This window comes from Acromyrmex echinatior, chromosome 14 (genome assembly GCF_024713525.1).
Source record: "Acromyrmex echinatior isolate Ae372 chromosome 14, ASM2471352v2, whole genome shotgun sequence".
Classification (NCBI taxonomy): Eukaryota; Metazoa; Arthropoda; class Insecta; order Hymenoptera; family Formicidae; genus Acromyrmex; species Acromyrmex echinatior.
Genome location: NC_141865.1, coordinates 45064 through 71238, shown reverse-complemented (window position 1 = coordinate 71238; position 26175 = coordinate 45064). Strand labels below are relative to the sequence as shown.

Sequence of the window (26175 nt, the reverse complement as noted above, 5' to 3'; positions counted from 1 at the left end):
TTTACAAACTAACCAATTAAAAAACGCTTTAAAGCGTTTGCAACATCGCATTGATCATATCTTATATACACTGGAATGAGCATCGAGGAAAATTCGTGGCCACAAGTGATCAGCCGCCATTTTGGGACGATATTTGAGCGAATCAGAAGCGTTCACGAACGCGCTGCGATCGATGTATCGATCGATGTACTATCGATGTATCGATCGATGTACTATCGATGTATGGAAATTTGAATATATTTTATCATAAATATACAGGTTATGAATTTAATTTAAGCGCGAAAATCTGCATTAGCTCTGCTAACTCGGATTTTGATTCGGAGTAAATCGAGCAGCTCGATTGGCTAATACCAAACGCAGATGAGATGACATGTAGTAGAAAGATGCGAGTTGCCGAATAATTTTCGAAGTAAAAGAGCAGACGGATGCGTCCGATTTGCGATGCCGAATGCACCTACTAAAAATTTCTCTATAGATTAATAGATAGCGTTAACATTCACATCTGCACCTGCAACGGCTGTAACCTGCACTGATCTGCACCGCACGTGTGCGCATGTAAACAATATTGTACATTAAAGGTTAGGAACTCTCTCGTTTTAATCAATCAGCATCAATCAGTAAGATACAATGGAGCCAGATCAAGAGAATGATCAAGGTGGACTTCGTATTGACGGCAGACGAGCGTTGGAATTGAGGCAAATCCGTATGCGGATGGGAGTATTCGGACAGGCCGATGGTAGTGCATATATAGAACATGGCAACACGAAGGTTCTAGCAGCGGTGTATGGTCCTCGTCAGGTGCGGATCAGTTTTAAAATATTTCCACAATTACTGTAAAAAACGAACTAGTAATTATGTTTATACATTTTGGTTGAGAGAGGTTATAAACAATAAAGACCTGGTTCCATCAGTGTAATATTTAACTTCAATCTTGACTTACTATTTTTTTAACATTACAATCCGAAGAACCACTACGGTCTAAGTATTAAGATGTTGAACTAATATATATATTTTTCAAATGAATGAATTAATTTCAGAAATAATAATTACGTGTCGATATGGTTGTCGACATTAACGCAATTGATCTGAAATGTTAATAATCCCCCCCAAAATTCCCCAAATTAATCATAAACTTATTGCGAAAAAATATTGCCTCGGGAGTCGAACCCGGATCTCTTGCATTCCGTGCGAGCGTCCTGAGTCTTTAGACTACCGAGACCTTATACTATTACTATTTTTTTACTATTTTTACTATTTTTTTCTATATCTTTTTTTCTAATTTTTAGAATTAGGAAAAGAGTAAATTGAACTAAGATTAAAATTAATCTTACATTGATGGAACTGGATTTAAGAAGTTGTAATTATAACTTTTAAAGATTAGAAAGTACACTATGGTGATGTTATTTTTTACTTTTCTATCACCTTATTTTTCTATTTAAAGTAGGAGTAAATTTCTTTAGACTGAATATTTACCTTAATTTTTATTCTGATATTTATCTTGAGATACGCCATACAATATTTATATACTCTTTTTATGATTTAGTCAAGAAGCAGCGCATCAAGGAATAGTACAAAGGCTATCATAAATTGCCAGTACAGCATGGCTGTGTTTAGTTTTACCTCTGGTGAACGGAAGCGAAGACCCAGAGGAGATTGGAAATCACAAGAGAGGTCAGCACAATTACGTCATGCCATGGAGGCTATAATACACTTGGAACTATATCCACGCTCTCAGATCGATGTCTTTGTAGAAGTTCTACAGGTTGATGGCAGTGATTATTGTGCATCCGTAAATGCTGCGACGCTTGCATTGATTGATGCTGGAATTCCAATCAAGGTTAATATCTAAAGAGACAATTTTGTTTGAAATATAGAATGTGAATCATACCATATACAAAATAAATGTCTAATTACAGAATTATGCCATCGGCTGTAGCGTAACTCTTGTTAACAAACCGTCAGTGGAAGATGAAGATAAAACGTTAGCCACAGGAGTATTAGATGCGAACTATGTAGAGGAGTGTTCACCAGGAGTTACTTTGTCTGTTGTTGCATTAGCAGGAACAAATAATGATATTGAAGTGGATGGAAATGGTTTGATAGTAGTAGCACATGGAGCAGGTCAGAGATTACATTTGTCATGTTTGGAAACACTCAAACAACGCGTGTTACAAGGTTGTCAGGATATAAAGACTATATTAGACCATGGCGTGAGGCATCATCTAACTGCAAATCTGTTGCCTTCATTTCTGCATAATTCACTCGACTAAGAAAAAGAGGGATAATTATATTTGACATTCTGTAAGAGTTTCATTTTTATGTAATTTAATTATCTTACTGTACATAAACCTAGCTCTATCTAGCTAATAAAAAATTACTTTCTTAAAAAAGTTTCACAATTTTATATCTCTCTTAAGTAGAAAAATATTTCACTATTTCTCTTTAATTAATATCTATTTTTATCAAATGTATATTCCTCGAAAAGCAGGATTAGATTATAGCACCAGGATATCGTTCCATGATCATTCCAACTCCCTGTAAAAAAAATATCAAAATTCAAAATTCAAAAAGGGAAAAGAAAATTTACAGTAAGATTATTAAAAGCTAAATAAAATTTTTATAAAAATTATTTGCATTAAATGTAACATAAATTATTTACTTGTCCGCCAGCAGCACAAGCCGCGATAAGTCCAAATTGTTGATCTTCTTTAATAAGTCGATTAGCAGTATGCGATGCTAATCGTACTCCAGTGGCAGCAAATGGATGACCGATCGACAAGGATCCTCCCCAAGCATTCCACTTATTTAGATCTGGTATACCAATTTTCGAACTCCTCTTTAAATACTTTTGAGCGAACAAATCAGAATCCATTGCTTTTAGATTAGCACAGATCATTCCTGCAAACGCTTCGTGTATCTCCCACACTCCTATATCTTTCGTAGTTAATTTTGCTTTATCCAGAATCTACAAGCGTGATTTATATAAATTATTTTATTCAGTTACATAAATAATATGTAATAATAATAATAGGATTAGAAAGTATTATATACTTTCGGAATTGCATATAATGGTCCTAGAAGTAGTTGATCAACTGGATCTTGAGACACATAAGTGAAGTTTCGCAAGTATGCCTTAGGTTTCAAGCCAAGTTGAAGAGCTTTCTCTTCGTTCATTATTAACGCCGCCGACGCACCATCGGTCAAGAAAGATGCGTTGGCTGCAGTAATTGTTCCATAAGGTTTAACAAACGCAGGTTTCAACTTTGCTAATTGTTCTTCCGTAGATACGCGAATACCATTGTCCCTATCGACAACTTTATCAACATTTGGAACTGCAATACAGAAAAATAAAGCAAGACGTATAAGTATGTAAGTTAAATATTGAATGATAAAATATGAATATATAAATTAAATATTGAAACATTAATTCACCTTTATAAGGGACTACGTCCGATAGCAGTCCCTGTTGCTGTGCTCGTGCGGCTAAAGTATGAGAACGCAATGCATAATCATCTTGTTCTTTGCGTGTAACACCAAATGCCGCTGCTAAACGATCTGCGCTGTGACCCATAGTTTCATTAGTTGAAAACTCTGCCACAGCTGGTAGCTACACAGACGTAAATTCTTGTAAGATATTTAAAAAATTAAAAGAAAAGAGTTCTTATTATTATTTTTACACATATTTATGAATATAATATTCATATATAAAATACATTTTCTTGAAAAAAAAAAAATAGAAAGATCATACATAAACTTACATCTGGTATGAAATAATTTGGTCTGATACTGGCCAAGAGAGCTAATTTATTTGGTAGAGTTTTTGCTTTATTGGCTTGCAGCATCAGAGATCTCATGGATCGATTAAGTCGAATTGGAATATCTGACATAAATTCTACTCCTCCTGCTATAATAGCGTCATAAACACCGCATGCGATTAAACCCATGCCAGTGGTAATAGCCTGATTGCTGCTAATGCATGCCATCGTTACTGTATGTGCAGGTGTGTGCTCACTATATCCTGCAGCTAGAGCAGCTTCTCTTCCGATATTGGAAGTTCGGACTTCTTGCATCACTGTGCCATAAACAATGTAATCAATTATTTCCTTGGGGAACCCAATCTTTTTTTGCAAGCTCCTATAAAATAGTAAAAAATAATTTACTTTGACAATCAATATTTGCAATTAAAAGATAAGATATAGAATATTGAACTTCTTAAAGCTATTTTGTAAAGAGATATTTGGAATTATATTTGTAATTATTATGATATATCAATATAATAATGACTTACACCAGCGAATGTGTTGCTAGATCATAAGCCATGAGCTTCTTATAGTCAGTTCCAGAAGGTAAAAATGGAGTCCGTACTCCATCAATATATACAATATTTTTTGAAGCATTATCACTTTTTGTAGAATATGCCTTATTTATAGAAATTCCAGAATAACGGATGAGAACTTCTGCTAAAATAGCAATTAAAAAAATATATATTACTGATGATAATAATAATGATACATAAAAATATGTTTATATTGATAATTTATTAAATGATATGGAGCAAATACCATGAAATATAAGGATACATTACTTAAAACTTATCAGAAAAAAATATAAATTTTGAATCTTGTAAAAGTATGTATTTATTATATAAAAATAACATAATTATATGTAATTATATATCGGAAAAAGAAAAGTCAAGTATAAATATACTATTTTTAATATCCACTCTCTATGGACTTTATACTTTGTGCTTTAAATATAATATTTAATTGATTATTTAAAAAATGACTATCCCATACCATAATTAACAATTCCCTGCCTTGCAACGAGGCAATTTTTCAGAAGAGGGAACATATTGAAGTACGATATTAACACGTTCTTTTTTTTAATTGTTTGATGTGTCACCGAAAACCTGTCACAATCAGAAAAATCATGTAGTGTTGGACTTTGACCTTCTTCTTCTTCTTCTAGTCAGTGGATTTCCGATTTCGACTTTGACCTCAATATACAATATATCTATCTGCGACACTGTTTATTTTCTCAGCTGTCTCATAGTATATGGAGATAGGTGAAGCATTGCGCATGATAGGGCAAGTAGGAAGCGAATTTCGACTAATCAAACGCTATTTCTTACTGCTATTTCTATTTCCGTTAGAGTACATAGATCTAAAGCAGTATCCTGATTGGCTCGTCGGCTTAAGTTCACGTCTTAAGGTTACAGAAATTACTGTTACAGAAATTTTGTCTGCGGCAACTCTAAAACCCAAGACACAATGCGAGGGAATAGCGATAGCGATAGAAATAACACGATTTCAACCTATCAAAAATTAGATACACTGAAATATATAGTTTCTAATAAGTTGCAATCGTTATTTCTATCGCTATCACTATTTCTTTGCATTGTGACTAGGGCTTAAGGCAAGCGCGCTTTTATCTCTAAATTTTATAGTATGCGTAACATAAATTATAGCATGTTAGCGTACTAATATCGTTGTAAGCGTGTTCTGAATATCGAAATGTGTACTTAATTAATCATTATGGACCGGTTTCATCAATGCCGATTCATCAAGCTTAATCGTGATTAACTGTCAACAGCATTTGGTCGATTCTAAACAGCAAACGCGATTGGTTAGTCAACGGCCGATTAAACTAACTGTCGTTGATAAAACTAGCCCTATGATACTATACCAATTTGGCAAATTATTCTTTAAATGTATTGCTAAAATTAAAATAATTTAATAGAAAGTTACTAGTTAATATGTGTATCAAGTGCACGATGTAAATTAGATACCAATAGAAGAAATAAGGAATTAGGAATAAAGGAAAAACGATTCTAACCTATCAGAAATATCGGAATACACAGTTTCTGATAGATTGAAATTGTTTATTCTTTATTCCTAATTCCTTATTCCTTCTATTGTACGCTCTAAGGCCGAGTTCACACCTTGACGGAAAAATGGAAAGAGAAAAGCGAAAGCCAATCAGAACTCGTGGAAAAACAGAAGCAGACAAGCGAAATGTACCACCTACTACTACTGTGAGTTCCGATTGGTTTCCGCTTTTCCGCTTTCTGTTTTTCCATCAAGATGTGAACCCGGCCTAACATTAATTGAATTTTAAGAATGTTTCAGTTCTGTTTCTGTCATTTATATTCATAAACGAAAAAGAAGAAACAACGAATTGATTGAAATTTAATGTTAACCTAAAATTAATATTAAAATAAGTAAAAACCGATAGCAGTATCGGCAAAAATTGACGAATAATATTCTCTGTATTATGTTATATAACCTCTGTGGAATAGTTGGAAAGGTTACTTTCTTCTTAGTTCTCAGTAATTACTAGCTATCATATGATATTTGAAAATTAAATTGCAAAAATTATTAGTTTTTTGAAAGGGGATGATATTTAACAGGAATCCATTCAGGCATATACAGAATATTGCCAGATAAAAGCTGTTCAGTTCAAAATCTCAAGTGAAGTAGTGGAATATTGATTTCTTTCATTCAACTTGATTATGTTATTATAGTTTCTTTTGACAATAAAATGCTAAATCAACAACATCCTCTGTTGAACACTATAGACTCGTATATAGAGCCGCTTTTGAAACGCGTTTTACAAACTAAAAGGCTTGGTAAGTTTTATTATTAATTTTTCTTTCATTTGCTTTTTATAATAAAATTAATATTTTTGTTATGGATATATTACATTTTTTAAAGGTGTTTCTTATGGTCCGATAAAATTGGATTCAGTATCATCGAGTTGCAATAAGAACAAAAATGATTGTTTCAAATTATTGATTCCCTATGCTGGGGAGCACCTTATGTGGAATGTGTTATTTGATTCGCAATGTCCAGAAATGGGTCCGGATTTCATATTCAATGATCAAACTTTTTTAATGGATCCAGATATTGATATTTTATCTACTTGGGTACCTAGTCTTGTTAAATGGAATCCTAACAATACTGATGCATTGCTCAATGTACTAATGGAGTTGTTATTGTATTACAAGGAACATCAGGTAAGCAATAATTTTACATATATATTTTTGTTGATTAATATTTATAAAATGCATATTCCCTAATGAATTTGAGAGATGTATAATATATAATATATGTATAATATTTTATAAGAATTGTAATTTAAGATTAGACTGATAAGAATAAATATAATTAAGAGTAATCCTATTTTTAGATCAAAGCAGATCTTAATTCTTAAATATTTTGGTGTGAACTTAAATATATGTCCAATTTTGCAAACTGCGTGCTGAAATCTTTTTCATTTTTAAGACACAATCATGAATAGAATTAGAATAATAATATCACATATTAAATTGACAAACAATTTCTATATTTTTGATGCTAATAAGTATTTTACAAGAATATTAATAATTAAATGTTAGTAAGACTTAAAAACTGCAAATAATTTTATTGGGCAAAATATTATTTTGTTTACATTTTATAGGTTACTTAAAATATAGATTTATCATATTTATGTATATGAAGCTAAAGATTCTATTTTTATTTCCAGATACAGTTACTTGGAAAACAGGGAGATCGTTTACAACTTGAATACAGTACACTTGTTGGAGAAACAGAGATATGTAAAGAAGATATAGAAGTGATGTTGTTACTAGGATTGAAGCCTATGGAAGCACGATTTTTAATTCGCATATCTATGGATTATACACGATTACCTCCACGTATAAATAAGTCGCAAAATGATGAAGCAATGCTTCTAGTTACATTTTATGGTCCAGATTGGAATCGTATTTCGCCGCAACTTTATTTATCTAAGACCTTGGAGGACGCTATCGGTAGGCCGGAATCTTTACACATTCCACCATTACCGCCTAACAAATATCTAATGGATTATGTTCCCGAAGTAATAAAATTCATGGAAGAGAAAGTATGTAATTTCTTATACATTTTATAAAATTATTAGGTGTTGGAATTAATTCGTAGCGTTTTTTAATGAAAGAATGTTATTTATTTCACATGAGCATTAAAAAATACATTAATGAAAGTACTTCCCATCACTTGTAAAACGCTACGAATTAATTCCAACACCTAATACAATTTACAAAAAATATTTATATGTACTCTCTGTTGCAGATAAACAGTGCAGTTCAGTGTTTTGAAAACAGAAAAGAGTTTATCGTGTTTTTACTTGTATTACAGCGCGGTAGCATAGTAGAATATGATGCTATAGAGTTTAATTGGATTATTATTCTGTTAGAACACCGAGACTTTCATTTTCTCATACACTTTAATCTTCCATCAATATTCCCGAAAGAAAAACCACAAATTACATTACAATCGGTATATCATATGACATCACAAGGTATTTTATACAGAGAAGTATTGGATGATGCACCATATAGTCCTAGATGGCCAATGAAATTGATGGTTGACAAATTGTTAACGTACATAATAGAAAATGCTGTTCAAAAGTTTCAGGCGAACTCTGTCAAAAATAATCGTTTTTAATAATTTATTCTGAAAAAAAGTTATATTTTATTATAAAGAATGTTTAATAGTTGCAATTGAAATAAAGACTATTTCGTTCCAATGTAATAAACATTGATATGTTTTTATGTGTTCTTTTTTCTAGTTTTGGACAGTTATATTTTTCAGCTCAGATAATCTTTTTTTACAAAGTTAACACGAACTTAATGAATGAATTTGGACAAATCATTCCACGAACGTGGAAATATACCAAACATTTCGAAATTAGATATTCAAAGAAATACTAACACGAATGCTATTATTATTATGGCAATTACTTAATTTAAAAAGAAAATTATTTAAAAGCAGTAAGTTTTAAAGTAAAAGTATTATATAAAACGTTCATATAGTAAGAGTTCATAGCATTATTTTTCATATTTATATCATATATATTAAAAAAAAATATTTTTTTTTAATTTGGCAATTATATCATTTGATAGAACAAGGTGTCAGCTTTAAGAATCTTTTTAAATTTCGATACACATGGATGATTTTTAATGAAGTTATGAGCAATCAAAGTCAAATATTCCTTTTATTTAATTCATGATAACTCATTAAAAAAAAATGATTTTATAGGAAAAATTTTAAGCCTTTATATTAGAAAGTTAAAATTTTCTGCAAATTTTTTTTTAAGAAGATATTGTAAAAGCATAAAACATATATTAATATTTATACTTTAAAACATATTGAAGTATGTACAATACATACATATGAAAATTGTGTTCATAATATTGGCTACGTTTAGCAGCTTTGCAACTGTTGTAAAATTCCTTGTTAATTCCTGATTAATCTTGTCCTTAGTTCCTTATTGGATCTAAATATATAAATCAATCATATTAAAGAATAGTACAAGAGTTACAAAGCTGTTTTTTCTGCTGAACATAACCATTCTGTTTTTATTGAGTAACACATTTTTATAGATTATTTATTATTTGTTATTATTTTTATTGTTATGAACAAAAATTTTAAGAATAATAAATATCTAAATTTTTTTATGCAAGTACTTTAAGTATTAAAAATACTTTATGCAAAGTTTCATTGAGATCCACTAATTAGTTTATAATTATAAATATTTTGTTTATTTACTGGACAACTAATGTCCGCATCTCAATGTAACTTTACATAAATATTCTTAAATTCATAAGTACTTATAAATAATTGAGATTTTTATCATTACTTTTATAATATATTTCTATTAAAGCACAAATTTAAAAAATATTATTTATGAAATAACTTTTGATCTAGATGATAATAAACTGTCTCTAATTTTTTTGTATTACTTTTAAATGTAATTTAAAATAATTAGTAATTTAAAACCTTAAAGACACGTAACAGGCTCACAAAGTGAGAAATAAATTTCCTACTTTGTCCAATTCGTAATTTTTCTATACATATAACAATTTACTAAACTCACAGAAACTCAAAAAGATATAGTAATCTTTCGAAAATAGAGATTTAGGTTTTCAAATCCTTTTTTTAAATTTTATTTATCTTTAACGAAATATTTGAATTGAAATTTGTAACGCTACAAACTTTTGATCTAAAATTCAATTCAATCCAACATTTCCGGAAAAGAGAAACGCTGATTGGCCGATGCGGAAACGTATTATTCCCTAGCATCACCGCGTCTTAAGTATAGGAAATATGAATTTTTCCCCTGCGCTGTTGGCAGCGCTAGATACGTGCGCAGCGCAAGGAGCGTGCGCAAAGCGAAACCATCTCAAAAGTCCGGCCGCCGTCACCTGTCTCACGGCTTGAGGTAAGTGCTTGCGTCTTCATACCGTTTTTTAAGGGAAACTTTGCGGAATTGCGGCATGTACGCGGTCGCGGTGACGCGTCACGTGAGATTGTCGCTGAATACGGGAGTGTCACGTGTCAATACGTGCCGTAAGACTGGCAAATATGTTCGCGGCGGCGGCGGTCTCGAAATCTCGGATCACCGTCGCGATTGCCTTCACGTTGCTTGTTTCGCCGTGGCAACTTCACGCGATACACTACTATCGCTGCGACTTCACGACGGTCGTCGCGTACCGCTTTCCTCCTGTCACACGAAGTTCGCCGTAAACGAATTGTTTCGCGTTTTCTCTCGCGGACGAAAGCTGCGATGCAGCTCTCCCGTTCGTGCCGACTGTCGCGTCGATTTTTCCACGATATCGTCACGTTTGTTGCATCGCGCGGCATTTGGTGCGTCCCGCGTTCGAATGCTGGGATTTTATTTGTTTGTAATATAATCACACATCATGTTGTATCTCGTGCCGCGCGTAAGCGTCGCGAGTATCACCTGTCATGGCGCGTGCCGCCGTCACTGCCGCCGTTATCACACGGGCTTGCTTTCAGTCATGGCAATTTTGCAGTTTGTCTTCAATTGTGCTCTCTGATAGTATTTATCCTCCTATAAATCTGCCTTTCCTTCCCGAGGAAGGAACGACGTTTGAAAGTTTCGCGTAGATTCATTTCATTGTGCGAAATAAAAATTGCAATTTCCAGTATTTACAGCTAAAAAGAACAAACTTCGTCTCATCTGGATGTCAATCTTAACGTAACTTAACCCAACCTGACCCTAACCTGCTTAACTATATATACGCTACGCGCGCAGCATGCTCGGCAGCCGCGCAAAGTGAATCGTCAAAATCATCTCTCCTCGGGTTGTTTGATTTTTCAGATTTGTTTCCCCCTCTCCCTTTATTTCATGAAATTTACTTGGACAAACCGCGACTCTTCCGACTGTCACGTATCAGCTCGATAATTTTGCCGGATGGCTTGATTTCATTTGGATATTAATTCGTTTCGATTGACATGTTTGGAGATTAATCGTATTCTATCTTCTGTGGAGATTTTTAGATCCAAGACGAAATGAAATTATCGATGTTTACAAGCAAGCAAGTTAACGTCGACGTGTTGACGATCATGTGAGGAGGGGAGGGGGGAGAGGGAGAGGGAGAGGGTGACCACGATGGCGGCCGCCACGCGCCATGTCGCAACCACGCTCTTGCACGTCATCTTGCGCATTCCCTTAGCCCTCTTTCGGCGTCCTGTTGCGCGTCGTCCATCGTGTGCAATGAGGGGAAAGCGTATTAACATTTTTTTTCTTGTACATGCACAGACAAACGTTACGCCAACGGCCCTTGTCGCGTCAGATTTAACGATTCGCGAAGTGTTCCCTTATAGAAATTTAATACTGGTAATTTAGTACTGGTCAATTAATCACTTATTAAAAATATTGCTAACAGTATTTTTAATACTGAAAATAAGTGATTAATTGGCAAATATTACTATTAGTATTAAATTTTTATAAGGCTTCTAGAAGGATTACAAGATACGTACTGACATCAGTCTTGTTTAAATAGAAAACTGCAAATTAAATGTATCGTCGATTTTGTTTAAAAACATCCGAACTTGCAGATTTGATCTTAATTTAATCGGAATAAAAGAACTGTTGATTTTGTATTTTTTATGATTTCTTGATTTATGATGGTTCTGAAAATAAACACATCTGAATAAATCAGATTCAGAGACCATTGAACTTTATTATAATTTATAATTTTTTTCGATTGAATTAAAATGATAAGATTGAGTTTTCCTTTATGTGTGCACGCGTGCCCTTTATGGAATGTAATGCTATTCTTTTCAGAAATATGTCCCTCAAAATAAGAAACTCAATGTGAACCAACAATATTTGTGTAATATATTATATATATACATAACAATACATAAATAAATTATACATTTCGACCCTGTTTTTGGGTTATTCTCGGTATAATGAAAAAGATAAATAGATATTTTGTTTACAGTAATTCTTGTCTTCTAAATTTTATTTTATATTTCTAGTTCTAATTTCCTGTATGGAAAGAGAAAGAAAATTGCGGATATTTCGCAAGTCGTCAAGTGTCGCAATTCTCCCAAATAATTAATAATTACAAATATAAAGGATCGACCTTGATACACATGTGGACACACTTTGAGAGTTTCATTCTTCATAAACGTTACAACCTGAACTAAAACTTCGGCGAATTGATTCGTGAATCGAAAGAATTTTCCAAGGTTGATGCGATACAAGGGCCTGTAATACAACACATAACAGAACACAAATCAACAAAGGCAAATCGGCAAAAGCAAAAGAATCAGAAAGAGATGAGCGCAATGTAGAAAACAGCGGTGGCGTCGACAAAACACAGATGGGCTAAAAATAGCACAAAGCACAAAACAGAGTGCAACGTGCGGATTATTATGCGAGGCGAGGCGCGTTCTCGAAATAAAGCTGTCTCTTTTTTTATTTTTTTAAATATATTTGCACGAATCCTATATTTCTCCCCGAGAGAAATTTGTCGTGTAACAAAAACTTCAAACTCGAAGATTCACGAAACTTGGATTCTCGTGGAATTGTCTGCGATACAAGAAGCGTCGTATAATGAATATCGATGCAATAAATGGAATTAATGGAATTAAACTGGGCCGTCATATTGAAGAATTAAAAAATTAATACGTCATTGTTTTAAATAAATGTAACAGCCAACTGGAAAACATAATTATGAATTTGAGATTAGGGAGTAAACAACCGATAGAATGTAGCTATCAATTATTAGCTCTCGCGTTTGTCTTATCTTTCAATGAGATATGTTGCAATCGTATTAATTGCATCGGTACCACTTGGCCTTCGAGAAATCGATGTTAACCTTGCTTAACGATCGAAAATACATGGAAGACGAATGTGCATTTTTTTCTCATTGTTAAAGCGAGATTGAATTTATACATTTTTATTTGCTGTTTTTTCTCAGTCTTTTCTAACAGACAAATTGGTATTTTTGTAGACCTGAAATTAATTCTATCAAGATTTTTTAAGGAGAACTTTAGATTAATAACGAATAAAGTTATTTGTACTTGTAAAAAATTGACATCAATGAAACCACATTTTAAAGATTCATATATATTGGAAAGAAATTTGATTATAAGAAATAAATTATTCCATTACACTTGCAGGGTGTTCCCTCGATGCTCTAACCTTCTTGTTCGAAAGTGTTTCGTTAGCGAGGGATACATGCATGTGAACGAGTGCACGTGCACGTAGTCGAGAGCCGAAGGAAAACGAGTTTTCAGCGAGTGCATAACACCGTCTCTCTTGCTCGCTCGTTGTCAGCCAATCGAGATCACGGATTCAGGCACAACCTCCGTTCGGCCTCCATGTCCATTGGCTGACCGCTCGGTGACGTTGTTGACCCGCTTTTGAAATTCGGTAAACAAGATCTCGCGAGAGCCAGAAAATTGCCTGACGAATATCTACATGAGACGAATAAGAATGAACAAATTACTTTGCACAGCCAAAAATGACTAAGAAAATGTTTCTGTATGTCACGTAATCCGATCATCGATACTTCTCTCAAATGACGATGCTGGAAGACTTCTGACAGAAAGTCTATTCGAAAGAAATATAGTAACTGCTGAATTGTTAATATAAATACAGATTTTAAATAAAACGTTCACGTGTTTAATGATTATTTATTAGTTTCCAGGTGCATAATATTAGTTAAATTGATATTTACGATGGACCAAACGTTTCAAATTATTAGGAGGGACACACCAAATTTTAACTTTTCATTCCACTTTACAATGCGTCCCAAATTTTGCCCCAAATTAAGGACATGATTATGAATTGTCTCTCTTTTAAATATGAAAATAATAAGAAACATATCCTAAAAAGTTGGTCACTGAAATTTATGATGAAACATTTATAATGAACCAAGATTCTTTCCAAATTTGCATCCACTTCAAGTGACGTTTGACACACAGAAATGATAACTTTATTTTATTAAGGTGGTTCTTTATTATTTCGAATTACTATAAAAATGTCTAATTTTTTGATGAAATTGAAGTAACCGAAATTTACATGCAAAATTCTACGGTAGATTAACGATGAAATAAGAGAAAAAAAAATGTTAAAAATGTAACCTTCACGTATAACTTATGGTAAATTCGTACTACACTGGATCAGTGCATATTAAAAGCTGCTTTATATAAAATATTTCAATGCAATGATACAATATAATCAACTTTGACAATGAAATGATACATATATTTTGTTAAATAATGTGACAATATTATTAGTAGACAGTTAATTGTTTAAAATATTTATATACTTTTACATTTACCTTAGCTAATGTCATGTAAAACAGCTTTTAGTATGCATTATCTAGTGTAGTGACAGATAAGGCTCGCAAACGCTTCTTTGATTACTTGCAAATCTTACCATAGATTTTTTTCAAAAATAAGATTATAATAGTTTCAAAAATTATCACAAAAAATAGGTCAACGTTCTAGAAAGATATTTACGTGTGCATGAACTTGCATATAAATTTAACCTCGAAAAGTATTATAAATATAATCTCATCTTATTTTCGTTCGAAGATTCAGCTCTTGATTTATTATCATATGTTCCATATTATTTCATTAAGATATGCACATAGTTTTAATATTTTATTCAAATTATGCAGACATTTTGGGTGGGCACTCCAAATTTTCGATACTAAAGAACTACCTTAAATTAATTAAGCTTCAATCGCAGCTTGTGAACGAAGTAAAGTTTGCCTCATGCGAGGATTATTATGATAAATGAAACCAACGAATTTTGAATGAAATTTACGTGTCTAATGACAATACTATATTAGATTCTAGAAGCCTGATATTAGATAAATCGATTAATTTATTTACAATGAAACATGAACAAGAAAAATTCCTTCCAGATTTGCATTCAATTAAACACTGTGAAAACGTGTAAAGTGAAGTTGGTAGAAGAAAAGATAACTTCATTTTATCAAATTAAACGCACTTCAATCGCGTGGCTTGAACGAAATGAAGTTTGTCTCATTCGAGGGAATCATCGTGATGAACCAAGTGAGACCATTCAGAATGAGGAAGCGATACAGGAGGGAGGGGGAAAAGGGAAGAGAAGAAGAGAGAATTCGGCGCTCGCGCGCGGAGAGCGAAGTTAAACGAAGTTCGACTCGCGCATGTGCATCGAAGAGGACTACATACGGGGGAAGGATGAGAAGATGTTTGACGACGAAACACCGAGCACGCGACAGAAAATCGGGGGGAGGGAGAAGGTATGCGCATGCGCACGCCGCTTAGTGACGCTTCCCGGCGCGCGCGTAGAGCGTAAAGTAGCGTAGCCACGCTTCTTGCACATCGCCGTACGCGCGTCACGTCTGGTCCGAACCGTCTGAACATTGTCGCGAACGAGCGCCGCCGCGATTCCTGCGATTCCTTTCAAGAACGCGCGCGCGCGCGAAGATTGCCGTGATCAAAATCGCGAATAATCGGGAAAGGAGCGGGCATTCAAGTCAGTTCGAGCGAACTCTGTCGAAGGAGAAAGAGTGGGAGACCGGATTTTCTCTTCCATTTTGAAAGAACAAGCGGTTTGTGCCTGATTATCAGCGTTATTCTGACATCTCGGTCGATAGTGCTTCCTTTTTCTTTTGTTTTGGTTTCGACACCTGCGGTGTCGGCTCTGAGAAACCGGAGGATCAAGGAACGCCGTGTCCCGCAGGGACGAGATCCATTTTGGAAAGGAGGCAAACGGTCGAATTGGAAACGGCGTCATTTTTGATGCATTTGACGACAGTGCCTTTCACTCCGGACATTCGTCGTGTTAATTGAGAAAAAAAGGACGTTAAAAAAGTGAAGAAGAGTCGCTGAAAGAGAGAAAGAGAGAGTCTCAATTTCGTAAAAAAAAAATAAAATCATCCATCACTGCTTTTTAATATATTTGGCAACAGTGTTTTTCGTCGTAGCTTCCATTAATATTTCGGGATCTTCGAATCTCGATTCTTGTGATTCTTCGACAAAACATGAAGGTGATAGCGAACGTGCTCGATAAAATCAGCGATCATCGTGACATATATTTGATGTTACTTTCACGACAACCGTATTTTTTGAACACCTTATCTACATCTGTGTTACTTTGTGAACTTCAGGCATGTCTATTTCCAAGTATTAATCCTGTGGTCCGTTTTCTGTTCCTGCACTAGACTTTTCTAGAATTCTTTCTCGCTTTCAACAAATATCAAACATATATCTATCTCACTTTAAGTTTCAAAAATGTACACTAGTTCAGCCACAGAAAATAGACCTTTAATTTAGCATACCGCGCAACTTCATGACATTCATCTGACATATAAAATATGTTACAATCCTATTAATATTTTACGAGAAATTTTGATTTTTATGAAGACCTATGTATATCTTCTAAACGTTCTTTCATCTTCATACATTTTATAATTTTATGTAATTTGTCGAATACCATTTGTCACATACTTCAAGTATGTCCATCTTAACTTTACATTTACTGCAATTTCATGGCATCCATGTTATACCGCGTGATATTTTCCCATAGCGATATTTCACGTTTAAAAATTACGTTCAACTCGATTTCCAAGATTCGCACAACTTCTTTATTTTAAAATTATTTTTAATTTGTTAAAATATTTTTGTTCTATTTGTAAAATTTATATAAATTATTTCTGTGAATTATTTTACACTTTACACATATATCTTAATTTTCGTATGTTTAAAATTTTTTTGTATTAAATATTTTGAGTCTCGAAAATTTTTACAATTTATGCAGTTTTTAATATAATTTTTATGCAATTATGAAAGTTGTGTTGCTTAATAATACGTGCACATTGTAGCTACAGAATAATAAAATTATAAAATGACAAATGCAATTATTTTTATATATGAAATATAAAAAAACATAAAATTATAAAGATGTAAATTTTATAAATTTCTATTAATACGAAATTTTGAAATTTATAACATAAACCTATTTATTAAATTACAGAAACGATAGTGACGTACACAGTGAGCAGAATGTTCAGTTTTCATAAACCAAAGGTGTATCGATCTAGTACAGGCTGCTGCATTTGCAAAGCTAAATCTAGCAGGTAAAAATATATCTAGATATTTACATATGTGTATATATCTCATACAATAAAAATAAAAGTTTTAATTTTATATATATATATATATATATATATATATATATCGTATAATATTTAATTCTTATTTTAAATTAATATTATATTATTTTAAGTTAAATTAATATTACATTGTATATTGACATTAAAATTTTAATGATATAAATGTTATTTAGTAAGAGTTAATGATATTAATTCATAACATATTGATGACATCGCACATATTTTGTTATATAGATGTATATACAATTATGTTATATTTTTTATAAATGTTTTAATAAATGTTTATAAATCTTTTTACAGTTCGAGATTCACAGATAGTAAAAAGTATGAGGATGATTTTATGCTATGTTTTCAACTTGATGAGAGGCGTAGCGGAGAAATATGTAATGCATGTGTGCTTCTAGTAAAAAGATTTAAGAAGTTGCCTCCAGGAAATGATCGCAATTGGAGACATGTTAGTATCTGTTGAGTGATAATCTTATTTATATTATTTGAATTTTAATCTTGCTAATATAATATAAATATCATTTTTTTATTAAATTATATTCCGATTCTTCTGATTGAATTTTGATTCTTGGTCTTAATTACAATTGAAATAAATATTTATCTTTATAAGAGAAAGAAAGAAAGAGTTATAGACTTCTTTTGTAACCATTTCAAGATATCAAATGTTTGGCTTGATAGGTGACTGCTGTAACACTAAAATATCCAACTTATTTGATATTTTTAATTATACTATGTTATCATTAAATTTAAATTATAAATTTTTTTTATAGGTTGTGGATGCACGTGCTGGTCCTGGTATTAAGTCACTAACAAAATTTAAAGCAAAAAATAAAAGAAAAGTTAAAGATATATCTGACAAACTCGCTAAGAAGAAACATGTCTATGTAAAAACAGAAACTGATCGAGAACAAAGCCCATCAATGAGCGATGATTTAATCGGTTGGTTAAACTGAATATAAAATTTTATTAATCTAATATATATGGTTCAACGTTTGGAAAACAATATAAAAATTAAAAGATAGAAATAGAAATTGGGATATCTTAATAATATGTTATCAATATTTAATAATTGTATTAAAATTCTCTTTTTTTTTTATATTGTAGAAGATTATACATTGGCAGATAGTAAAGCTTCGAGCAGATCGGAAAGCATCTCGGATGATGACGATGATATTGGCTCTAATGACAAACAATTAGATCTCGTTCAAGATCAGGATATGAATGAAGATAATGATTTTTTAGATTTATCTTATTATAAAAGGTAATATGAAAAAAATTTCATAAATCCTAAGAATTTTGAAAATTAACTATAAGAACTAAGAATTCTTTACAAAAATTAAGTATTTTAAATAAATTTAAAAAATTTTGTAGGAAAACATTTTATAAGATCTAAAAATTAGAGATGACTCAATAGCTACTTCTATTACATATTTGTATATTTCTCAATTTTTATGTTTACTATGAATATATATTTCTTTCATTGAAGATACCTTAAGTATTTTTCATATTGTACATATTTTAATTTGCATTTAATATATGATATTTCTTTTGTTTTGCTCAGAGAAATTATTTGCTGTGGCAGCATTTTCAGAGGTGCCAATGGTGAGATTATAATGTATCCATCTAGCCTGAAACCTTGCGTAAATCTTGCCAGGCGGCAACTTCTTTCTTCTTTAACAGTCGCCAGTCCCACTCATAGTTCTGCATCCACCAGTCCTATTCATAGCGTTGAATTGCCATCATCAAGTTCAGAAACAAGTTCAAAACAAACAAAGACAGATAGCGACTCTTCATCCGATTCTGGTTACGATGAATCCTCCAATCAGGGTGAGAGCAAAATAGCGAAGAATGTTCAAGTTCAGGCAGATGTGAAAATGATAGAGGAAACTGTGAGACCTATAGAACTCGATCAGTTATCGAGTTGCAAAACCTTGCAATCCGTCACTGTTACTAATCAGTCACTTCAATCGGTCTCCAATTAATGTCGGCCCTTTATAGAGGGTTAATTTATTCCTTTACTTATGACACACACGCATAAATATGTACATATGTATACAGGGTGTCTTAATATAATTAGATAATTTTTTAATTGCAATGTTCAATAGAATTTTCAATATAACGAACTTTCCTTTGGCGAGAATTTCAAATTTTAAATCTTTATTTCAAATTTTATATTTCTACAATATAACACAAAGCAAACTTTTGACATTTGATTTTTGCAATATTTACTTCAATTCTTTTAAATCTTAAAATATCTTTTGAGTTTCAATTTAGAGACGATTTTTCCTCGTGGAGAATATTCGAATTTTAATTCTGTAATAGAGTTTTTAAACTCCTGCTTTACGTATTGTTTAAATTATTTTTCATATATTATTACATAAATTAATACATGAGGATAATTAAATAATACAAAAACATTACCTTAGAAAAAAATTTTTATTAAAGATTTTATGGGAAATGTTTTATATAGTGAAAATATAAAAGGAATACTTAATGATGATGAAAGTTTTTCTCTTGAAAGTGAAACCGTTCATCAAAATATGTTCAAAACGTCCCTAAAAATCCATACAATTTCTTTTTATTGAAAATATTATTTTTGAAATTAGTACATCTCGCACAAGATACAGTAATTTATTGCAGTATAACTGTCACCCTGTATATACGAATAGGTATAAGCTGAAGTTAATTAAGTGCACTATCCCCGGGCAGCAAAGTGGCTCTGAAAGGTTTCAAACCTTCACCTTGAAGATTTAAATACCATTTGGATGCAATTTATTATGCTAAGAATAATTAGAATTAATCATAGCGATGGACTGACGTAAACCGCCATTTCTCGAGCCGATAATTTTTAAGTCTTATATTAAGCAATATAAACACACATTAAAGTTCTGTGATGATATTGTAAAGTAAGAGACGCTCAGATTTCTTATATCGAACAGCGGTCCGAGATGGCGGTTTATGTACTCGCTTTTCTAACACGTCAAGTGCCACCGCTTAAGGGGAGATACATGTAGGGTGTGCTGAAACAACCAAAGATAGTGTCAAAAAAGTCATAATAAATTAATGAAACATCAATACTTTTATAAAATTTTCTAATTGAAATCAGATATATTAAATAGTTACATGTTAAATATCTGAAACTTTTTATGGAACGTTCTATAAATTTTTAAAGTTTTAATATTCTTAGACAAAAAAGCAAAATTTCATGTGTAACGATTTAGTAGTTGATTCAATTACAAAGGTGCATTGAATACAAAATTAAGATTTTAACACTTTTATCGAGAGAAAAAACAATTTACAAAAAAAAAAGATTTTTTTGAAGTGATATCTAATGGTTGTTGCGAGACACCTTGTATAAGTTCCAAGCTGCCAATCGATTCTCGTCTGGGTCCAAGAAAAAAAAGAGAAAGCAAGAAAGATGAAAGCGGGAATTTCTTGCATTTTCTTCCTGATCATGCTCCATGACGTAAATTAATTAGTAGTAGTCACACCGACGACCCAGGACGATAGCAATAAAGAAATGCAAACAATTGTACAGCGGGACTATGGATAAAGTCTGTTTTTTAGTTTGTATTTAGACAGTATTAATAGAAAAATGAAAGATCTAGATAGAAGAATTGAAAGTGGCAATCAGATTGGCAAACTGGACCAGCGAATCTTTATTTACAGATAATTTTAGAGAATATGATACTTATATACAGAACCATTTCTATAGAAAGAGAGAACAAGGAAGAGAGGGAAGAATAAATAAGTAAAAACTGTTAGTTCCTAGCTAACAAAGAGATGGGCATACTTCGATTGTACGTTTAGCGTAAAGTTTGTTTAATTCTCATTTTATATGGGACGTTCACAATTGATCGCGACTGTTTTCATGTTAATGGATCTCTTATCAATTTGGAATCGGATTTTTCTGTAATGAAAGTAAAAAACCGACTCCAAATCAATTGTAAAATTTATAAAAAATAAAATATTCTGCTAGTGTTTGAGCCCATAAAAATCGAGGAGTATAAGTTTTAAAGATAGTCGGAAATGGTTGTTTGATACAAGTTGTTTAATCTTTTTCGACTATATTCTCTTTAGCGCTAAGTACAAGAAGAAAAAACGGGCTAAAAAGATGTACAAGCTGAGTACCTGCTGAGAACAAACCGCAACTGTCATGGTAGGGTTGTTTTCAGGATTTTTTCCGTTCTTACAAAAAAAAAGAGAAGAAAACAAAATTCGTGTAGAATTCGAAAAAAAAGAACGATTAACTTAAGATTCATTAAAAGCAGGATTTATGTATCCGTGGAACTGAGAATCTGCAATGTTAAAGATCAATTAAACCGACCGTGAATCCGTAAATTCCAATATGTATCAAAGATTCTATAGAATCATTTTTAAAAATATGTGATACGCATATTTGATATTATAAAACAATACTTAAGAATGTAGTATATTTTTGTTATCTTTATGTAAAGATCCACGGATTTATAAATCATTATCGAAAAAGGAAGGCAAACGTAATGACTTGACTTAAAAGTTGGATTTGACATAATTAAAAAGTATGAGATGTGCAATAGATATTGTCGAACCCATCCAGCGCTAAGCGAGTCATTATCTTCTATATTATTCAATGAGACTCGAAATCTAGAATTGTAAAATTCTTTCGAGTATGATAATCAAAATTATTTAAATTTAGAGGTTACTATTGGTGAACCCAAAAGACTAATCTCATTTTGAATTTAATAAACAAATAAAGATCAGAATATTAAAAAAAAATCAAATAAAATTTAATAAAATTAAATGAAATTATATATTGAGATTTAAATTATTAAATTATGAAAATAGAAAAAAGCTCGTTTAAATTGCCCATCGGACTTGCGAAAGCTCATCGACAATCGTATAATATCGTAACAGGAAGTGATAACAGTTTTTTCATAATCAAACATCGAAAAGTCCGATCTATTAAAGGATAAAGCTAACTGTCTTTTCCCGCGATAGATCACATTTGTACATTTCTTGTATGATCTCTATCATTTCTCTTTATTGTGAGATATACAATACTGATAATTATTATTATTATATTCTCTTATTATGATTTATCGTAGTTAATATATACGATGATCGAAGCTGGATGATTAAATAGAAAGAAAAAGTATATAATACAAATTTATATTTAAATTGAATTTAGTATTAAATATTTGTTAAATATTTAAATCTAAATTACTATTTGAATTAAATTTAGCATTTAATGTATTTATGAAACTAAAAAACTCGACACAAAACTCAGAAAACGAGTACTATGATTCCGTCTAGGTTACAAAACATAGTTTCTCTTATTTATTTATTTCATAAGTCGACTTATCTTCATTATTAAACATAATATTCCTTTTTTATGTAAATTTATACATGTACATCATATGCATATATATTTTTATATGGATCAGTGATCTTTACTTCGTGATTTTTTTTACACTGCCAGAAAATAAATGTAGTTATCGATGAAATAACGGGAATATAATGACTGGCAATATATCGTGAAAATTATTTATTTCTCATGTCCTTAAGTGATCAGTTAGTATCAATTATTAGCTATTAAATTGGTATTAATTAATACTTTTAAACATCATTAACATATTGATGATACCAATATTAATTAATTGATATCAATTGTTAGTTAATTTTTTAAATATTCAAGCAAATTTTATCAACGATATTAAATTTAAAGAAATTGCAAAATGTTTTCACATTCAAATGTGGTGTGATAAATGGCGTATCAATATAACAAAAATATTTGAATATATTTAGGAAAATACTCCAGTTTTAAAAAAATGGAGAAAAATGATTAAATTGTAAATTCAAATTTTATTTATCAGAGGATATATATATATAAAGATATATGATATTATATAAATATACAAGTGCATGAAACAAGTACACAAAAATTTACAATAGAACATAAGATATGATACAGGAAAAGAAATACAAAACACAAATGATATAAAAATACAATAAAACTAAAAATGTATATATCGCGGAGACAACTGTAAAAGGAGTGAAAGATCAACGAAGTTATTTAAATAAAGAATGTTCTTTTAATGTACAGCAAAATTGAAATCGCAAATTGTAAGCAGTTTCTTAAGATGTAAAATTTCTGCGTAATGTATGTAGCTTTACAGTAAAAAATGAACTTTTATAATTTGTATTTTAAAGAATAGCTTTAATTAAAAGTTACGGTTCTGTGTATTTGGAAATTATTATAAAAATTTACGTATCATGTTTTTGACTACACAATTCTGAAAAACTATTTCTCTTATATCTATTATAACTATTATTTCTCTCAATTTTGTTAATTATATTAATAGAAAAAATCTTCCATAATTTGCTCCTTGTCAGTGGTCCGTTGATATTGATATCGCCGAGACATCATTCGTGAATTTGTGCAAATTATTACTACATCGAGAAATTATTGCTATCTTGAGATAGCAAGATCCATTTTTTTTTTGCATAATTGATATTCGCGAGAACACACGCAACATAACGGCGTTATTGTCGCCGGAAAAAAAATTTTTCGCATCTAGTTGTATCATGTTCGAAAAGTTCCCAGTATATTTTTTATTGCATTTCTTAATCGGAAAATTTTCAGATCAACCTGGACACACGAAATAATATTACAATTATTATTTTTAATATATAAGTAAAATAACATATACTACATGAAAAATCTGTACAAAAAAACTGTTTTATTCATTTGTCGGATTTGTTTTAAACACTGATACATTTGAAATAAATTCGAATGAATAATGTATTTTAGTATATTTACTTATTATCATAATATTTACTTATTATCATAATAATAATAATAATCTATTATGATATAGACTAGCTATGTTAAATAAGAAATAAATTCTGATTATCGTAATAATAAGGAAACACAACAACCAGAGTATGTTCACAAAATTTTTGATATGCATTTTCTACATAAATATTGGTAAAATATACATATTTTACATATGTAATGATAAAATATTGTAATTAAATTAATGCGCGTGTTCTCGCGTGTTATTTAATCAATAATAATCTAAGCAAGTAATGATCCACGAAAAATACATACGGTGTGATTTATATATTTCTCATATCTTTGCAAAAGTTTCGGGATTTGCTTTTATATTGTAAAATTTAATGATTAATGTATAAAAATAATGGATTTATATATATATATATATATATATATATATATATATAGAGAGAGAGAGAGAGAGAGAGAGAGAGAGAGAGAGAGAGATGTGAATTGTATAAATCAAGCGTTTCATATAAAATTGATTTTATTTTACTAGAAATCGCTTAGAAATTATTTTAAATTTTCATAAATTTTTTATAAGTTTTAAATTTACAATAAATTTATTGGAATAAATTTATTTAAAATCTTGCAATCTTTAAATATTAAAATTTAATAAACGTTAAAAATTGGATTATACTTGTGTATGTTGTGTAAATTGAATTTGAACTTGTAAATTTGTTCTCAATAAAATATTGAGTTAGATAATTAAATTTTTGGACCTAAAGAATAATATAACATTTTGGAATTTAAAAAAAAAATAAAATAACGATAAAAAATGCAAGAATTTTATTTGTACAGTTTTGAATAGATACATTTATACATATATTATAAGAAAAGGCATTGGCTGACATTGTATTTTCTATTTAGGATAAATATATCTTTCAACTCGAGATATTTCTACAAGTTTCAAAAATCCGGAAGCTTTTGTGAGAGATTTAGGAAAAGATTGAGAATTAAATTTTGCATAAATATTAAAAATGATTGTGAGACTGACCAATGTATTTAGCGGGTAAACTTTTTTTACAATGATATGTATGTATTGTATAATACATAAATATTTCTAAATGTGCGTGTGTGTATAGAGGTGAGATTATACGATTAATTTTTTATTTGTGCAAATATTAATCGTGATTAAATACAATATAAGCAACGACTGCTATAAAATTAATATATTATTATTAATATATTATGTTGATCAAGAAATTCATTCGTTTTTCTTATGTAATTTTTACAAATAAAGTCAATATTGAAATAAATATTAACGAGAGATAAAAATGTTAATAAAACAAAATACGAATGGACTTTTTGATCAAGAAATTTATATTATATACATATATATTATATGATCTATTATCTCGCGTTATGGTTATTATTATTACATATATATAGGGCCAGTTTCACCACCACCAGTTAGTTTAATCGGCCATTGACTAACCAATCGCGTTTGCTGTTTAATAGAATCGACCAATTGCGGTTGATAGTTAATCACGATTAAGCTTGATGATCGACATTGGTAAAACCGACTCATATACAGTGCATTTGTATATATATGTATAAAATAATTCCAATCATTGTGTATAATTAGGGATATTATACATACTATGTACATTTTTATAGGGGGATATTAATAATTATCATTATTATATCGCGCTCGTCAGCGATAATCTCGTCGGTTCTCGGTAGGCCGGAATCTTTTCGAATTTTGGCCGGAATGTTGTGCAACGGACGGGACGATCGGTCCTTTTTATAAAATAAGAAAAGAAATACGCCACCTTGTATCCATGTACAACTTTGTAATAAATCAGTTTATTTGTAAGCGAGCAACTCTATTCTCTTTCAAGTCCGTTATTGTATCTTTCGAATCTGTTTTTGCGTA

At 31.0% G+C, this 26175-nt stretch overlaps 4 protein-coding genes across 9 annotated transcripts; 3 read left to right on the top strand and 1 right to left on the bottom strand.

Annotated features, from left to right (window-relative positions):
- Nucleotides 1–496: 496 nt before the first annotated feature.
- Nucleotides 497–2390, top strand: Ski6 (exosome complex component Ski6). Its single transcript, XM_011067194.2, has 3 exons — nucleotides 497–798; nucleotides 1544–1837; nucleotides 1917–2390. The coding sequence occupies exons 1-3, from the start codon at nucleotides 628–630 to the stop codon at nucleotides 2268–2270; spliced, it is 819 nt and encodes a 272-aa protein (XP_011065496.1). The 5' UTR covers nucleotides 497–627; the 3' UTR covers nucleotides 2271–2390.
- Nucleotides 2309–5056, bottom strand: Mtpbeta (mitochondrial trifunctional protein beta subunit). 2 transcript variants are annotated; one of them, XM_011067193.2, is made up of 7 exons: nucleotides 4797–5056; nucleotides 4289–4460; nucleotides 3759–4134; nucleotides 3433–3607; nucleotides 3052–3332; nucleotides 2660–2965; nucleotides 2309–2535 (listed from the first exon to the last, which is right to left on the bottom strand). In XM_011067193.2, the coding sequence occupies exons 1-7, from the start codon at nucleotides 4849–4851 to the stop codon at nucleotides 2491–2493; spliced, it is 1410 nt and encodes a 469-aa protein (XP_011065495.2). In that variant the 5' UTR covers nucleotides 4852–5056; the 3' UTR covers nucleotides 2309–2490. The 2 variants fall into 2 exon arrangements, with proteins under 2 accessions (XP_011065495.2, XP_087269381.1); XM_087413255.1 differs by having other exon boundaries at nucleotides 4289–4457.
- A 1011-nt stretch (nucleotides 5057–6067) lies between these two features.
- Nucleotides 6068–8574, top strand: LOC105152756 (BRISC and BRCA1-A complex member 2). Of its 3 annotated transcripts, none has more exons than XM_011067192.2 (5): nucleotides 6068–6306; nucleotides 6410–6628; nucleotides 6714–7015; nucleotides 7525–7902; nucleotides 8109–8574. In XM_011067192.2, the coding sequence occupies exons 2-5, from the start codon at nucleotides 6541–6543 to the stop codon at nucleotides 8481–8483; spliced, it is 1143 nt and encodes a 380-aa protein (XP_011065494.1). In that variant the 5' UTR covers nucleotides 6068–6306; nucleotides 6410–6540; the 3' UTR covers nucleotides 8484–8574. The 3 variants fall into 3 exon arrangements, with proteins under 3 accessions (XP_011065494.1, XP_011065493.1, XP_011065492.1); XM_011067191.2 differs by having other exon boundaries at nucleotides 6382–6628; XM_011067190.2 differs by having other exon boundaries at nucleotides 6068–6628.
- A 1537-nt stretch (nucleotides 8575–10111) lies between these two features.
- Nucleotides 10112–26115, top strand: LOC105152755 (SIN3-HDAC complex-associated factor). Of its 3 annotated transcripts, XM_011067189.2 has the most exons (7): nucleotides 10175–10260; nucleotides 15236–15598; nucleotides 17335–17437; nucleotides 17774–17927; nucleotides 18250–18418; nucleotides 18584–18740; nucleotides 19041–26115. In XM_011067189.2, the coding sequence occupies exons 3-7, from the start codon at nucleotides 17364–17366 to the stop codon at nucleotides 19459–19461; spliced, it is 975 nt and encodes a 324-aa protein (XP_011065491.1). In that variant the 5' UTR covers nucleotides 10175–10260; nucleotides 15236–15598; nucleotides 17335–17363; the 3' UTR covers nucleotides 19462–26115. The 3 variants fall into 3 exon arrangements, with proteins under 3 accessions (XP_011065489.1, XP_011065491.1, XP_011065490.1); XM_011067187.2 differs by lacking the exon at nucleotides 15236–15598 and having other exon boundaries at nucleotides 10112–10260; XM_011067188.2 differs by lacking the exons at nucleotides 10175–10260; nucleotides 15236–15598 and adding an exon at nucleotides 15605–16468.
- The last annotated feature ends 60 nt before the right edge of the window (nucleotides 26116–26175 follow it).

Coding starts and splice junctions, on each gene's coding strand:
- Mtpbeta (XM_011067193.2), bottom strand. CDS start 4,851: ATGTTCCCTCTTCTGAAAAATTGCCTCGTTGCAAGGCAGGGAATTGTT. Junction 3,608..3,758: donor CAAATTATTTCATACCAGAT/GTAAGTTTATGT, acceptor ACGTCTGTGTAG/CTACCAGCTGTGGCAGAGTT. Junction 3,333..3,432: donor GGACGTAGTCCCTTATAAAG/GTGAATTAATGT, acceptor TCTGTATTGCAG/TTCCAAATGTTGATAAAGTT.
- Ski6 (XM_011067194.2), top strand. CDS start 628: ATGGAGCCAGATCAAGAGAATGATCAAGGTGGACTTCGTATTGACGGC. Junction 799..1,543: donor CGGTGTATGGTCCTCGTCAG/GTGCGGATCAGT, acceptor TTTATGATTTAG/TCAAGAAGCAGCGCATCAAG. Junction 1,838..1,916: donor ATGCTGGAATTCCAATCAAG/GTTAATATCTAA, acceptor GTCTAATTACAG/AATTATGCCATCGGCTGTAG.
- LOC105152756 (XM_011067192.2), top strand. CDS start 6,541: ATGCTAAATCAACAACATCCTCTGTTGAACACTATAGACTCGTATATA. Junction 6,629..6,713: donor TTTACAAACTAAAAGGCTTG/GTAAGTTTTATT, acceptor CATTTTTTAAAG/GTGTTTCTTATGGTCCGATA. Junction 7,903..8,108: donor TAAAATTCATGGAAGAGAAA/GTATGTAATTTC, acceptor TCTCTGTTGCAG/ATAAACAGTGCAGTTCAGTG.
- LOC105152755 (XM_011067187.2), top strand. CDS start 17,364: ATGTTCAGTTTTCATAAACCAAAGGTGTATCGATCTAGTACAGGCTGC. Junction 17,928..18,249: donor ATGATCGCAATTGGAGACAT/GTTAGTATCTGT, acceptor TTTTTTTTATAG/GTTGTGGATGCACGTGCTGG. Junction 18,419..18,583: donor AATGAGCGATGATTTAATCG/GTTGGTTAAACT, acceptor TTTATATTGTAG/AAGATTATACATTGGCAGAT.